Genomic DNA, 14,030 nt, shown 5'->3' on the forward strand with positions numbered 1-14,030 from the left:
AAATAGGAGATGTTAATAGACCATGAGAGTTCTTTTGTTATATGGACTCTCTCGGAATCTGATGTTAACTCTCTTGCTAGTTGTTCAGCACATGAGCTCAGTGTGCGGCCCAAGACATTGTCTGGTTCTGCTGCTTTGTTGACATATATTCTCATCAGACTGGATCTCATTTGGTGATGCTGTAGGATGCTTCTCTTTGGTTAGTGTCATATTATCTCCAATTCTGTTGTTTTGGTGGTCAAAGCAAGCAAAGAACTGGTTCCAGTCATGAGGGAGTGTGGTGTTTTTACTTGTCTGTGGGGTGCAGCTCTTCTTGTAGTCTGTTATGGCCTCAGTACCTTTCCATATGTTGTGGGGGTTATTGTTCCTGAAATGCCCTTCAATGCATTGTTTGTACTTGCTGTTTGTCTGCTCCCTGTTCAAACACGTCCTGGTCAGTGCTCTCAGTCCTGCAGCCGTGACCAGGTTTGGCCAGTTTTAACAGTTGATTTTGTTCTGCAGATTAAAGGTTTGTAGGATGGCATCATTTATACTGAAATGTGATCTGACAGTCCAGAGTGTGGGGATGGGATGGTCTCAGCATCAAAATATACACAACTTTTGCATTAATACCATGATAATTAATGTGACCTGGGATAAAAAAAACAGATGCAACCATGTCTGTAAGTCTGACTGTAGAGATGAAGCTGTAGCTCACTGCAACATTGAACTGCTCCCATTTTAGGACATGGCTCATCTGGAATAGTAAAGGGCATATGGCTTCAAGTGTTGTCACTATGATGACCTTGTGTAGGTAGAGACATGACACACTCTGTACAAAATCTCATGTTACAGTCTAAAGAAGCTGGCAATACATTAATGGAAGTCAAACCATCCTATAGGGTCATTTAAGTTATTATATCATTCACTAGATAGTTATTGTTTCTTGTGATTTGTCTCTCTGTTGTAACAATCAGGAGGTAATGGACAAATACACATACCGACATCACACACATGCACACACACACACACAGTCAAAATACAGGAATGAGAGGTTTAACTGGCAAGAGCTTAGGATAGATTTCCTAGACCATAAAGCACACATGTCCCAATGAAAATATGAGGGAAAGACCTCAGTCAGTATATAACATGAAACAGATGTTTATCACCAATATCCTCTGTTACTACTATAAGCAATAAAGTTTCACATAACTAAAATAAAAACTCCATTTCAGTTTGTCAAATTCATTGTGCTTTAAAAAAGATTTATTTGAAAGTGACTGCTGCTGCTCAGAGCACAGTGTCCTGCCCGATAATCCCAGTTCTGGTGTCATCATTGAAGATGATGCCATTTTTCTCTGAAGCACACTTCAGTTGTGTGTGAGTATGTGAAAGGGTGCTGTGTCTGTGTATCTCCCTCTCTCTCTCTCTCACAGATATATAGATGGATAGATAGAGATATATAAATACACACATGTGTGTGTGTGTAGGTGTGTGTGTGTGTGTGTGTGTGTGTGTGTGTGTGTATGTGTGTGTATAGTACTGTATGTGCGTTTGGGGTCTGACTGCCTGACTACATACACAACAGCATTTTACTTCTGGCACTCAGGGCAGTGGTTACCCTGCTGACCTTGTGGATCTGTACCGGCAGCATGCACACAATGAACACACACACATAAAAACACACACATGCACACACTCAATCCTGAGCTTCCCTGGCAGTTCCACAGCTGGAAGTAATGAAGGGCCCCATTGGAGGGATTCAGAGAACACCCCACAATTGCCTGACAGAAAGGCCCAAATTGTTAATGGGGACCACACTCATTTTCCCATTTCTAAAGGAAGCCTTTTTTTCCACCTCTCTCCTCATCTCTAAATGCCTCTTACTGCTGCAGGAGAGAGTGAGTGTCTGTCTGGCCATCTCCAGTGGATTGCTTGGATATAAATGTTTTCACTAGTGAACAAATAATTTAAATGCATTTTTTTCACCATCAGGGATAATAAAAAATAAAAATAGGATAAAAATTTAAAAAATAATTCAGGTTTCATTGTTGTTTCCCAGGTATATGGAGCTTAATTTTACAATTGACAGTTATTTATTTGTTAATCGTTTCTGTTCAGGTGTGTTTACTTGTGTGTCTCATACTTGATACAGCCGTCACAGTCAATGTTGCCTGTGTTCTCTTTGATGGTTCTCTCGGAGATGAAGGCTGGATACTCTGTGTCACATGGTACCTGCGTGGTCCGACCTACCCTCTGAGCTAAAGGGACGGGATGGAATGAAGAAAGAAAGAATGAATGAATGAAGCATTGCACAGAAAATGAGTATAAACCTTGAAGAAAGTCATGAAACAGCCATTTTAAAGTCAAATATATAATATTAGAATAGTTATGCAAATATACTATGAGCAAACATGCCTCGCAAATATACAAGTTTGAACGAAAATAGCAGTTCTGAACAAGTGCTGCCTCTTGTCCTGCTGGAGATACAGTATTTCCAGTGTGAATCCAGGTTTGCCATTAACACAACATTGCTTGAACTCTCCTGCCACCCAGAGGTTTGAAACAGCACTACACAGCTGGGAAGGAGTGGGTAGGCAAGATCATACAGTATTTTATTTGGGTTAGTATTTTGAAAGCAGACTTATTAAAGTGGGTGCTAATATAAGCTTAATTTGCATATTAAACATAAAAAGAGGTGGTTTTATTTTGTGTGTTCATTTTTTCCAAAGTGCTCTACATGTTTAAAAGATAGTGAATTATGAGTGTGATTTGCATGGAGTGGTTTAATTACTGGGTGTTATTTAAATGCAGTGAAAAAATGTGTGTAAAAATGTGTGTATGTACAGCTGTACATAAACTATATGCATGTGAGAAACAGAGCCTACATGTATAAACAGCTGGGATTAGTTCAGCTTGAGAGGCTGTGTAGATTGGGTTACAGGCTGCTAAGATAGGGTGTTTCAGTTGTGTGTCACAGGCCTGTGTTTCTATTGTAAAAATATATAGAAAGTGCTGCTAAGACCTGAGGCTAGCCAGCTGTGAAATTGTCTTGACTGCTTGGCAAGCGGCTCAGCTTCACTTGGTTCAGGATAAGAGTGTGCAAGAAAGCATTTTTAGACTTTCATTTTGTGATTCTCATTCTCTCTCTCTCTCCCATTCATATACAAAATAGGTTCATATTAGTTTTAGCTAGAATTACAATAAATGCACATTCCTAAAAAACTTGCAAAAACACAACAAGCTGCTTTTATTAGTAGTATTTTTATTATTATTATTATTGTTATTGTTGTTATTATTATTATTAGCCTTTGTTATTATTATTTCTTTTTTCTTGGTTTTTGCGTGTGTGTTTCTTACATTATGGTGTCTACCACTACTAATGTTATTTTTACTAATACTATTATCTTTATGTCTGTTGTTAGCATTACTGTTGACCACATTATTATCATGACATACCACATTCTCGTTTTTCCACTCTTCATCAATATTAGAATATAATCTGCCCCCACCCTGTCCCCTCCCTTTTTTTTTTTACTTTTTATTTGTTATTTCACTATTAAATTGATTATTTATTGTATTATCTTATTTATTCACTCATCTTTCTTCCCCATCAACATATTGGGAGGAGTTGTATGGGTGATGTTCTGCCCTGTCCGTTCCGTCAGCTGGGGCATGTGATTAGGGGTCGCTCTGGGGAGCCTGGATTGAGCAAAGTGGGGGCAGGGGAAGGCCACATAACTGCTCCCTTTCCCTCACTCAGACATGACATCAATGGAGTGCTGACAACCTCATGGACAGGCTCTCTTCTCAGGGTCTGGGAGCTGTTTATGAGGGGAATACATCAGGCAATGGGTCGGGTCTCTCCATTCAAGGTCAGGGACCAGCCCCGAGCTGCATAATTTCAGTCCCACAATGGAAACAAATCATGATAAACAATAAAACAGAGGAAAGGTTGAACTTAACCATAAAATAAAGATGCTGCTGTCCTGGCTGACCTCACCCTCCTGGGCGGTTCCAGAGCTCCCCAGTGATGACCTCATCTCGCTGCAGTGCTTGTGATTCAAAGTGGAAATATCACCTGTCTTTATTACTTATTTGCTGGTTTAATTCATTTTATTTCTTCCTATTCAAATTTTACTTTATTCAATTTTTGTTTTGTTTTGTAGATTGCTTACGTTGAAGCTACCCACACTTCACATACACACACAAAACCAATGTAAAACCCTCTATGCCTCTTTTGTAACGTCTTATATCTATTGTCTTGTCCACGTCCTGCCCTGTTTTGTTAACGTGCTATTTTGTGTTACCAAAAAAAAAAAAAAAAGTTAGTGAGGTTTTCATTTCAGACAAGCAAACCATATTCAGCATCCCATAAAACATTAAGCATCACAGCACACATAGCTTGGCAGTAATCATATGAGAATGTTTGGCATTCATGGGAGAAAAGAAAGGAGACGCAAAACCAGAGGAGAGAAAGATAGATAGACTAAGTAAGAAAAAAGAGAAAAATAATGATCCTGTTATTGAGCAAATATTGCTTTCCACACACATCATTACAGATCACAAAATCATCAAGTATAACCCTCTGGACACACAAACAAATACAAATGTATGTGTCAGATATACACATACAGTACGCACACACCCTCTTTCACATGAAGGCCATGAGACAATCTCATGTTCTGCCATTTTTACTTTTAGGTTTTGGATTGCACTTCTTTATTCTGATTTTCCAGTGGCCAGTCTGGAAAAACAGAAGAAATCGAGGGAAAATGGCAAAAACAGCAGGTCAGAGCTGAGAACACTGGTTGCTCTTTGTTTACACAAAAAACTTTGTTCCATGTGAACTCAAATATACAGTAAGTATGTAAAAATGATGCTCTATGGATTAGTGTGTGTTTTTAATGTCTGTTACTTCAAAAATATATATTACATTATTTAACAGAACTGGCCCATATTTCCTGAAACTAAGAAAGAAAATGTTTTAATGTTTTCTTGATATTCTTTTCTCTCTTTTGCAAAACAGGAAATAAGACAAATATTTCTAAAAAATACAAAAAAGAAAATTACTGTATTGTAATTTTATTTTTTTTATTTTTTTTTATCTTTACTGTTGCAGTTTTACTTTTACAATTCAAAACACAAGACCCACCAAACAAACGAAACATTTCAGTCTGACAAATATAATTTAAAACTTTTAGCAGCTGCTAGTGATTTCGTTAGTTTTGATTAGTGTGACAATAAGTTTTTGAGTTGTGAAACTCAGCATTTGGTTAAAACAATTTTTAATGTACAGCAGTTGAAATGGAGGGAACCTGACTTTCCATTTAGTGTATAGTAATTACACAAAAGCACAGTAAAAATTCAAAATGTTCTTATATCATGGTTATAACTTATTACCAGATAATAGTGATAATTATTAGAGGAACAGCATTATTGTACATTTAATTCATATCATATGTTCATATGGCTATTTTCAACTACAGCAGATATTGAACATATAGACTTATAAGCCATTTTAGCACACTTTAAAGTATATATGATAGATGTATTATTTGAAATGAATAATAATGTTTTATGTATGTTTAAAAAAGCCAATCTTACAATCAGGAGCTGTATGCTAAACATTTACTGTGCATATGTGTGTGAGTATGTTTTAGAGCACATCCTGGAAGAATCCGTTCTTACCTTTAGTTGTGAGGTCAGAGTACCACCAGCTGTACAAGTTGAACTCAACCAGGAATCTAAATATGAACAAGACACTGACCATAACAATACGGCCCAACATATGCCTATATAACAGACAGTGTAATACTCTCTACTGCATGGCAACAATTTTTACCAACACAGTAATACCTGCAAAATTTCAGAAAGAATATTTTTTTTATAAATTATAAACATACAACACAGATAACACAGTGATATATATGATTACTACTAGTTTCTTAGATGCCTCTAATGCCTTAAATCAAATGAATCTCAAAATAATGTTCTCAAAAAGTGAGTGCAAAATTCTGGTTTATTTGTATCCCTACTGTACAAGACCTGCAGGTTTGGTGGTGATACTGTGTTTTTGTTTCAGTAATGTAGGAAATGTAGCCTTGTGAAGGGTCTATCTTGTATAACTTGTCCATCCAATAATATGTGATAAGAAATAAAATACTTTGGCCCTTCAGTTCTAATCTTACACAGTTTTTGAATCATTAGCAAAACAGGCCTATAATTATGTTGATGAATGTCACATTGGATATAATGTAAAATATGTCACGTAATAATAATTATTGAAAAGAGGAAAGTACATATGCCTTTCTTAATTGGAAATGATTTAATGGATAGACCTACAGTATAATGGCAATTTATAAAATGACAGCATATACAGGACTTAACTGCTAAACTAGTGTCAAGGTGCCATTATTATTTAAGGCTAGAATGAACTTTCCACTTACGGTGTATGCACATGTTTTTGAGTTTTTGAACTTTTAGAGCTTTTACATAATTTAGATACATTTTTGTCACCTATATATGCTATATGATCTATTTAGACTTTAATTTCACAAAGAACAAGTGAAATGTTATGTTCCGACAGCAGACCACCCAGAAGACACTGGAACCATAACATGGCATCACAGGAATACCCGTGCTGCAGGAAACATCAGGCAGCCATTACTGCTCATAATCACTGATGATCCACTGATGTGGAGGCACTCGTAAACATGCATACAGCCGATATATACTCACAGACCCACAGTTAACCTCACACAGGAGAGGCCACCATACAAGTCTTCAAAAGCACTTGTATGCAGCAAATATTTGCTATTACAAACAGATAAAGACACCATTCATACACAGAAGTCTTACATGACAAGTTCAGTCAGGATCCACTTCACAGCTGAGAAGACAGCAAAATAAGGCTGAAGAAAAGAGAGAAACCACTGATCATACACAACATAATGTTTACTTTGCATGAGGTGCAAACAATGAGGCTGAACAGTGTGGGAAAAAAACTGCAATACTCACATCCAACAGTGTGTGTCCACTGTCACTACTCTCTGAAAAGACCCAACACAGAGCCTGGTAGTCATACAGAGTGACCCTGAGTAGATAAAAACTGAGTTATAGAGTGAGACAGAGACATCAGAAATAGATAAAATGATATATATATAACAAAAATTTTACATTTCCTACTAATGCTCATGTCACCCAGATAAAGTGATATAATTCTTGATGCACGCATTCTCTCTACTGTTGCATTTTGGACTGCTGTGTGGGAGCAGGAAGGAAAAAGCCCACCTCTGCTAGAACTGCTGCGTAACTATGGATAATATATTAGATGGATGTGCAAAAAATGGGAAAATGAAAGTGTCTGAAAGCCGAGAGCTTCCGGAGAGGTTCCTCAGAGTGATGTAGGAGGGTGTATGTGTGTATATGATCTGGGAATATTGGGGGTGATATCAAGACAATTTAAGAGCTTAACAGACCCTGAGGGTTGTGGTCTGGGCCTTTCTGGGAGAAGTTATTGAAGGGGTTCCTAACATACACACATAACATGTGAACGCACATATAAAACACTACAGTAGACACCCTTTTTTATAGACTCTGGATAAGTTTCTATGTGCTTGCCAATGTCTTGTGTGTGAATGTGTGTCTGAGCATGTGTGCAATCTCTGAGTGGGTTCAGTCTATCCACAGCCCTGGGCTATATTCAAACCTCAGTCACAATACCGGTGACACACAGCTCCAACACGCTGCCAGGAACCAATTAGTGCTAAGCCAGGCCACATCATGGTGTTAGCAGCAAACTTAGACCAATGTAATATTTGTGTGTTTGAATGGCTGTGTGATTTCATATGTGTAGATGGGTATGTCTGTGCGTGTGTGTGTGTGTGTGTGTGCCCTTCATTTCTACTGTTTGAAGAGACTGATAACCCAAAACAATTAGTCTATGTTTGCTTTCATATATAGTTTTGTTAATTTCAAGCCATCAGCTTGTGCCTATTTTAAATGGTGCACTTTAAAAGGTCTATAATTTTTTTAATCAAGACAAAAATTGTGCCTCAGCTCAGCACTGGCAGACGTCACTGGGTTTAGACAGATCATATTGGATTCATTAGTGTTAAGATTTATAAGCACTATTACTCATCATGCTAATACTTCACTGACACAAGCCACATTATTTAGTCATCGTATGTTATCCTCCACTTTAAACAGTCCCTCATTATCTGCCATTAAAATTTCAGTGAAAGTACTTTGGCCTCTTTGCTTTTATGAGTGAGACTGTAAACCATTTGCTGACTGATTTTGAGGTTCATCCCTATGATGAACAGGCGATATGTGTGATGATTTGTTACTGAAACAGCATGGCGGAACTCTCCTCACCCATGTCTCAAAGTAAGACTCAAATGCTGGGTACAGTCTTACTGTAGTGTTGGAAATGTGGTTCTATGTGTCTGTGCATCTAAATTTAAATTTAACAGGGCAGCTAAATTAAGATTTCACAAATGTTAGACCATACCATACTGACTCCACAGTCAAACTATGTGTCTGTCACTGTCTGTGTTTCTGCCCTGTAACACTAGGAAAAATATCCTCCTGGACTAAATTTCCAGATTAATCACAGAAAGTCACCACCCACTGCTCCCGGCGCTTTCCAGGAGACACAACTCTGTGAGAAATAGAATAAGTGTTAATGTGACTGCATGTGTGTCTGCATGTGTGTGACTTCAAGTTTATTCTAATTCCTTCATTTCAGGAAAAGATTTGCTGTAATCCCCTAACGGAGAGCTCCACTGAGTGTGGGGTCAGAGTTCAACACTGAATAGCTCAACATGATGGGCCAAGTTAAGAGCTGTCAGTGTGAGGGGAGACGCGTTCTCATTCTACTTTATATTATGCACATACATTTACACACATACTTGTACTTAACACTTGTTGGCACATATAAGTACACTCTCATACACCCGCACACATGTGCAGCTTGAAATTTTTACCTCTTAAAAGAGCCCATCTGCAGAAGCTTATTCATTACAGCTCTCTCTGCCTCTCCAAAAAATTTCCCAGTCTGAGAAAGAATACAAAGAGATTTTCTTTAATAAAACAAGTCATAATAAAATGTAACTTTAAAAACAATAGTGTTTGTATAGCTGGAAGACCTTGCAGGCACAAAAACTGACACAAATGACCAAGTGGCCCTGGCCAAAGAGGCAATTCAGTCTTAGAGAAACACTATTAAAGAACAAAACAAAGAATACATTATCTCACACAGAAAGCCTCCCAAAGCTTGGGATAGGAAACAGCACCCGCCCCACCGCCCCTACTCCCATCCCAGTGCTTAGCTTGCTTGTCTCCTCAACAGATTATGTGACCTCTATATACCTGACTGAACTATTGGCTGAATCAATCGATCAATCTATTAATTGCATTAGTAATTAGTATATGTAATGTCAGCTGATGTAAAGTCAAAGGTGACATTTTGTTTTTCTTGACTAACAGTTTCAATTCACTATAAAAAGACATAAGCAGCAAATTATCATATCTGACAAGCTGCAATAGAAGATGTTTGAGATCATCAGTGTTGTCCAGTTATTTTTATTGATTTTTTAAATTATTGAAACTGTCTCAACCTTACTCGGATTCTTGGGTGGTCAGTAATATAGTCCATTACCAGGACTGATCTGTCACAAGGCCCCAAGCCAGATGTGTCCACAAGGACAATACTACTAAGTTATTAACCACTGGCATCTGTGGTGGAAAACTTACGTTGAATGGTATGTGTGTGTTATTTAAACAAGTAGGGTGCCACCCACAGACAGTTAGTTGACAGCAAGAGAAGCAAATGTGTCTGTACTGTATGTGTGAAAAGTTACAGCTGCAGCAGCTACATGGCCTAGGCATTCAGAAAGGAGCAGAAGTAAACTCTGAGTTGCTGGAAACTGAGTGAGACAAAGAAAGTGGCTACAGTCTGTATGAAGTTTGAAGGTGTGAGATACAGAAAGGAGGTGCACACTCTGGTATGAAGTGCTCTTGCTATGTGTGCCACGTGCTTAGGCATTAATTTGTATTAAATTTGCATTAATGTGTGACAATACTGTGAAAGGTTGAGTCTGAGTCTTCCATTCATTAACCACATAAGACACAGGACCGGGAGGGTGAACTACAACCTCAGTCCCTCCACATCCCAATCCCATCCCATTTTCTCTCCATAACAACAATGAAATAAAGACACTGACAAGTGGAATCCAAAATGCTTTGTCATCTCTAAATTAAGATAAAGTAAAGTAAAGCTGGCAAGTAAGAGACACATGCAGGGGGTGGAAAAGGGCACTGACAGCCAGCAGACTGGCTTCTAGATGAGCCAAAGCCAGAGTGACAGCATGGCTGGTGACAATTAAGTAGAGGGGATATGGTAGGGCAGCACCATGGCTGACAAATCTGAGAGGTAAACATGCACTATGTATTAAAATTAAAGCTCAGCTCTGATCTTTTATGAGAATTTAAATCCAAAAATAGGTCATATATTATGAAACAAAGTCAGTCTGAGATGACATGGTTTTGATAGCTCCTACTGAATTACAATAACAGCTTTCACTTGTTTTCTGCTTGCAAAGAAAACAAAAATGTGTTCATTCTTACTGTTTCCACTTTAAAACAGACTGCTGTACAAGAATTGTCAGTAATATTTCTTTATCTTGGTTCAATGTGTATATGTATATGCATGTCTTACCAGAGTATAGTCCTCTGCTACCAGAATGAAACCATTGTTGTCAATGAGGTAGCAGTTAATATCCTGTTAAATAAAAACAGTGTTAATGCAGCCATAAGAAGTAAGAGTGACAGAGTCAGCTAAGGTTTACTGAGAAAAGGAAGTTTGACCAACCTCATCATCACAGCTTATGGAGCATTTCCCATCTAATGCTGCACACTGTAAGATAATAAAACTTATTTGGACTTCACATCAAATATTGAGGCACTTTGTTTGAGAACAAAGCCTTCCTCTTACCGCCTCCTGTCACTATTTGAGATTCACAAGTGTGGAAGTGTGTATGTATTATATATACAGCGTGTTGATATGCAGGGTGTGTATTTATGTGTACCTGTCTGCTGGCTGTCCAGAATTTCCTCTGAAAGAACTCCAGTTTCATCTGGATGCCCACAGCTGAAAGAGAGACAACACAGTCAAGGGACATGTGTGTACTCTCTGTGTTGAAGTACACGTGCACTGTGATCTTTATAACAACATAAGTCATACTATAGTAATGAATGAGATTATTAATATAAACACGGAGTCAAAGTGCATCTTTCATTAACCATAAATGAGGGAAAACACACATTTCCACCACTGCACACCCTTGCTTGACAAAATGGGCCACACAGGTGATAACATGCATCATGCTGTACATGTATAAGCTTATTTTGTGAGAATACTAAATGTCCTTGTGTGTAATACTATATTAGTTGGACACATCTGCACAAATGCCACTAACCACCTCAAAATGCAATTGTACACAATTCTAAACCAGAGCTCTCTCTGTGCACACAGGAAACCCAGCCCATTCCTCAGTCTGCTTCCCTGTTGATACCCCAACAGGCACTTCCAAGAGCTGGTATACAGAGCTCCTCTTATTTCCATAAGCCTCATGGCAGCACGTCCCTAAATGCAGATCTTAGCGGAATTCCTGACCTTGAAAAACAGTTGCTGACATTTTTGTCATCTTTTTTTCCCAGAATTGGCTGAGGAAAAACTGACACATGTACCACAAGTTTTAACTTCTCAACCTTCAACCCCATCTTATTTGGGGTCTTCAAGATAACTGTATTTGAAATGTCCTCTCCTCCATATAATATCCTGCTCAATTACCATGAGGTTAAGGTAATTACTGTTACAGTAAGTGGTCTAGGTGCATGGTATAGGACAAATTTTATGAGTAAAAGTATTAGGGTGGTATCGGGGCAGCCCTACATTATAGTTTACTTTATTTTAGAATAAATATTAGTATCATTATACTGTATAGTACAATAACTATAACACTGGTAGCAGTAAATGTTTTCAGTCTAATGCTCTGTGTCAAACATTCGTGTGACTTTGTTTGACACTGCCCATAGAAAACACAATAAGTCACCGTGATAGACACAGGAAAGTATGCATGCATGCAGATGGCACCTAACTAAAAGACTGGCATAAAGTTTAAAGCTGTACAGTAGCTTTAAAAAAAATAAAATAAATAAAATACAGAGAGTGTCCCTGGATGTCAACATGTGAAGAGACCATTATCAGTGAGAAATGTTCCGCTACTTTGTACTTCTGGTTCTTTTGGTATGATTGTGTGTATGTGTGATTAAGTGCAGTGGGGTACTGCTGGGGCCTGTTTTAGTCCTTGCCCAGAGGAACAGGTGCAGATTATCCCTTCATAAGCTTTGCCAGATCCTTTCAGCAGCCCACCATTTCTACACCCACATGGAAAACCCAAGAGGAGAGTCTAATTTAAGATGCTGGGCAACAGCAATGGAAACACATACTGTATGGTATAAAACCAGGGAGATCATTAAGCCCTTAAAAAACACAGGATTGTCTGCTCTATAAAAGCTGTAAAAACAAAGAAAAAAGTGACAGAGCAAAACAAAAACGCAGTGTTCAGTGGTATTAAGATGTCAGACAAAAGTGGTATTAAGATGTCAGACAAAAATACTCTGAATTCTGATATTTTCAAATAATTAGAAGATGTAAATTCTGTAAACACAACTCTGAAATTTGAAATATTCCATTGCGATGGAATAGTAAAATACATACCTGCTCAGCAAGAAATATGAATCCACTATGCAGGGGTTTGCTTTGTAAAGTGGTATAAGAGGTCATAATTGCACTAATGTTGGCTGTTACCTGACAGCTGCCTCTGAATGAAGAGAGAAGGCCAAAGATATTTCACTAATGCTAACATTTACACTCTGAGCTGGGTTTATGAGTCCAGAGATGAATAAACAAAATCCACTCCAAATCCACCCCATCACCAATCTCCTGTCAGCGCAATCTCAAGCAGAGAGAGATGACAACTGGTTCAAAGCTTACACATGTTTGGGAATCTAATAAGGACTGTACAAATGTGCAGAATATGCCCATTAGTGCAAGGGTGTATCTGAGCATATGTATGCATGTCATCATGTATGTAGCAATGGCAGTTACGAGTGTTTACTGTGCATGTGTGTATGCATCACTTTACATCCCAGTGAGAATTAAACCACCTCTAGGGTAAGCATAAACTCACACACACAAGTGTCACAAACACACAGGGCTGTCTGAATAATGTAGTGATTTGCAAATTTGGTGGTGCATTTGTCCAGCAACGTAGCTCCACAGCAGCTACACGGCGCAGGGGCGGATCATGTCAAGATGCTGAGCAACATTCAGAGCATGAGCAGAACAGGAGGCTGTTATTAAGGCTGCCAACAGTCTGCATGACTTAGGCTCCTCTGACCTCTCCTTCCTGTGTGTTCTTGTGAGATGAGGCTGAAACTTGATTAAGTGTTGTTGCAGAATCAAAACACAAGATTCAAAAGATTCGGCATTTTGTTGCTTTACATTTGAAAAACATATTTTTAAATCAGTGTTGGTCATATAGCTCTCTGAGTGAGTAACAAAAACCATGACATGCAACCTTACATTTTTGTGTTTGCCCTCAAGACTTTAGTGCCACATGAATTAAATGCATCACAAAAGATACATGATTCACATGATCAGAATATATGGCATTCTGGACAGAGGTGGAATACCAGGGCATGTTTTCACACTTTTCTTTGGCTAACTTGATTTTTAACATTTTTAGATGTGGCACCACAAACAAAATAGACTGACTGGACACATCAACCATATGGGCTTTTAGCAAATACAGGGGTATCATCACACACTGGAGAATGTACAGTATTTGCTTGTGTAGGCAAATGTGTGTGCACAGATGCATGCCCCCATGCATGCATCTGCGCACTTCACGTGTGCCTATAATGCACACTGTTGATATCTTCATACATTATTTGGCAATTGTTTTGACTGTAGATGATAT

The 14,030-nt window shown here is 38.3% G+C and overlaps 1 protein-coding gene across 2 annotated transcripts in view; it reads right to left on the reverse strand.

The window, feature by feature from the left end:
- Nucleotides 1–14,030, reverse strand: part of cacna2d3a (calcium channel, voltage-dependent, alpha 2/delta subunit 3a) — a 104,389-nt gene that overhangs the window by 5,029 nt on the left and 85,330 nt on the right. For both annotated transcript variants that reach the window (XM_020619729.1, XM_020619721.1), the window contains 8 exons: nucleotides 11,073–11,134; nucleotides 10,856–10,900; nucleotides 10,703–10,765; nucleotides 8,970–9,040; nucleotides 7,000–7,075; nucleotides 6,841–6,893; nucleotides 5,671–5,726; nucleotides 2,126–2,240 (listed from right to left, as the gene is read on the reverse strand). In XM_020619729.1, coding sequence (XP_020475385.1) covers nucleotides 2,126–2,240; nucleotides 5,671–5,726; nucleotides 6,841–6,893; nucleotides 7,000–7,075; nucleotides 8,970–9,040; nucleotides 10,703–10,765; nucleotides 10,856–10,900; nucleotides 11,073–11,134 — 541 coding nt within the window. The remainder of the gene's footprint in view (nucleotides 1–2,125; nucleotides 2,241–5,670; nucleotides 5,727–6,840; nucleotides 6,894–6,999; nucleotides 7,076–8,969; nucleotides 9,041–10,702; nucleotides 10,766–10,855; nucleotides 10,901–11,072; nucleotides 11,135–14,030) is intronic.

Source organism: Monopterus albus, unplaced genomic scaffold, assembly GCF_001952655.1.
Source record: "Monopterus albus unplaced genomic scaffold, M_albus_1.0 scaffold6.1, whole genome shotgun sequence".
Taxonomy (NCBI): domain Eukaryota; kingdom Metazoa; phylum Chordata; class Actinopteri; order Synbranchiformes; family Synbranchidae; genus Monopterus; species Monopterus albus.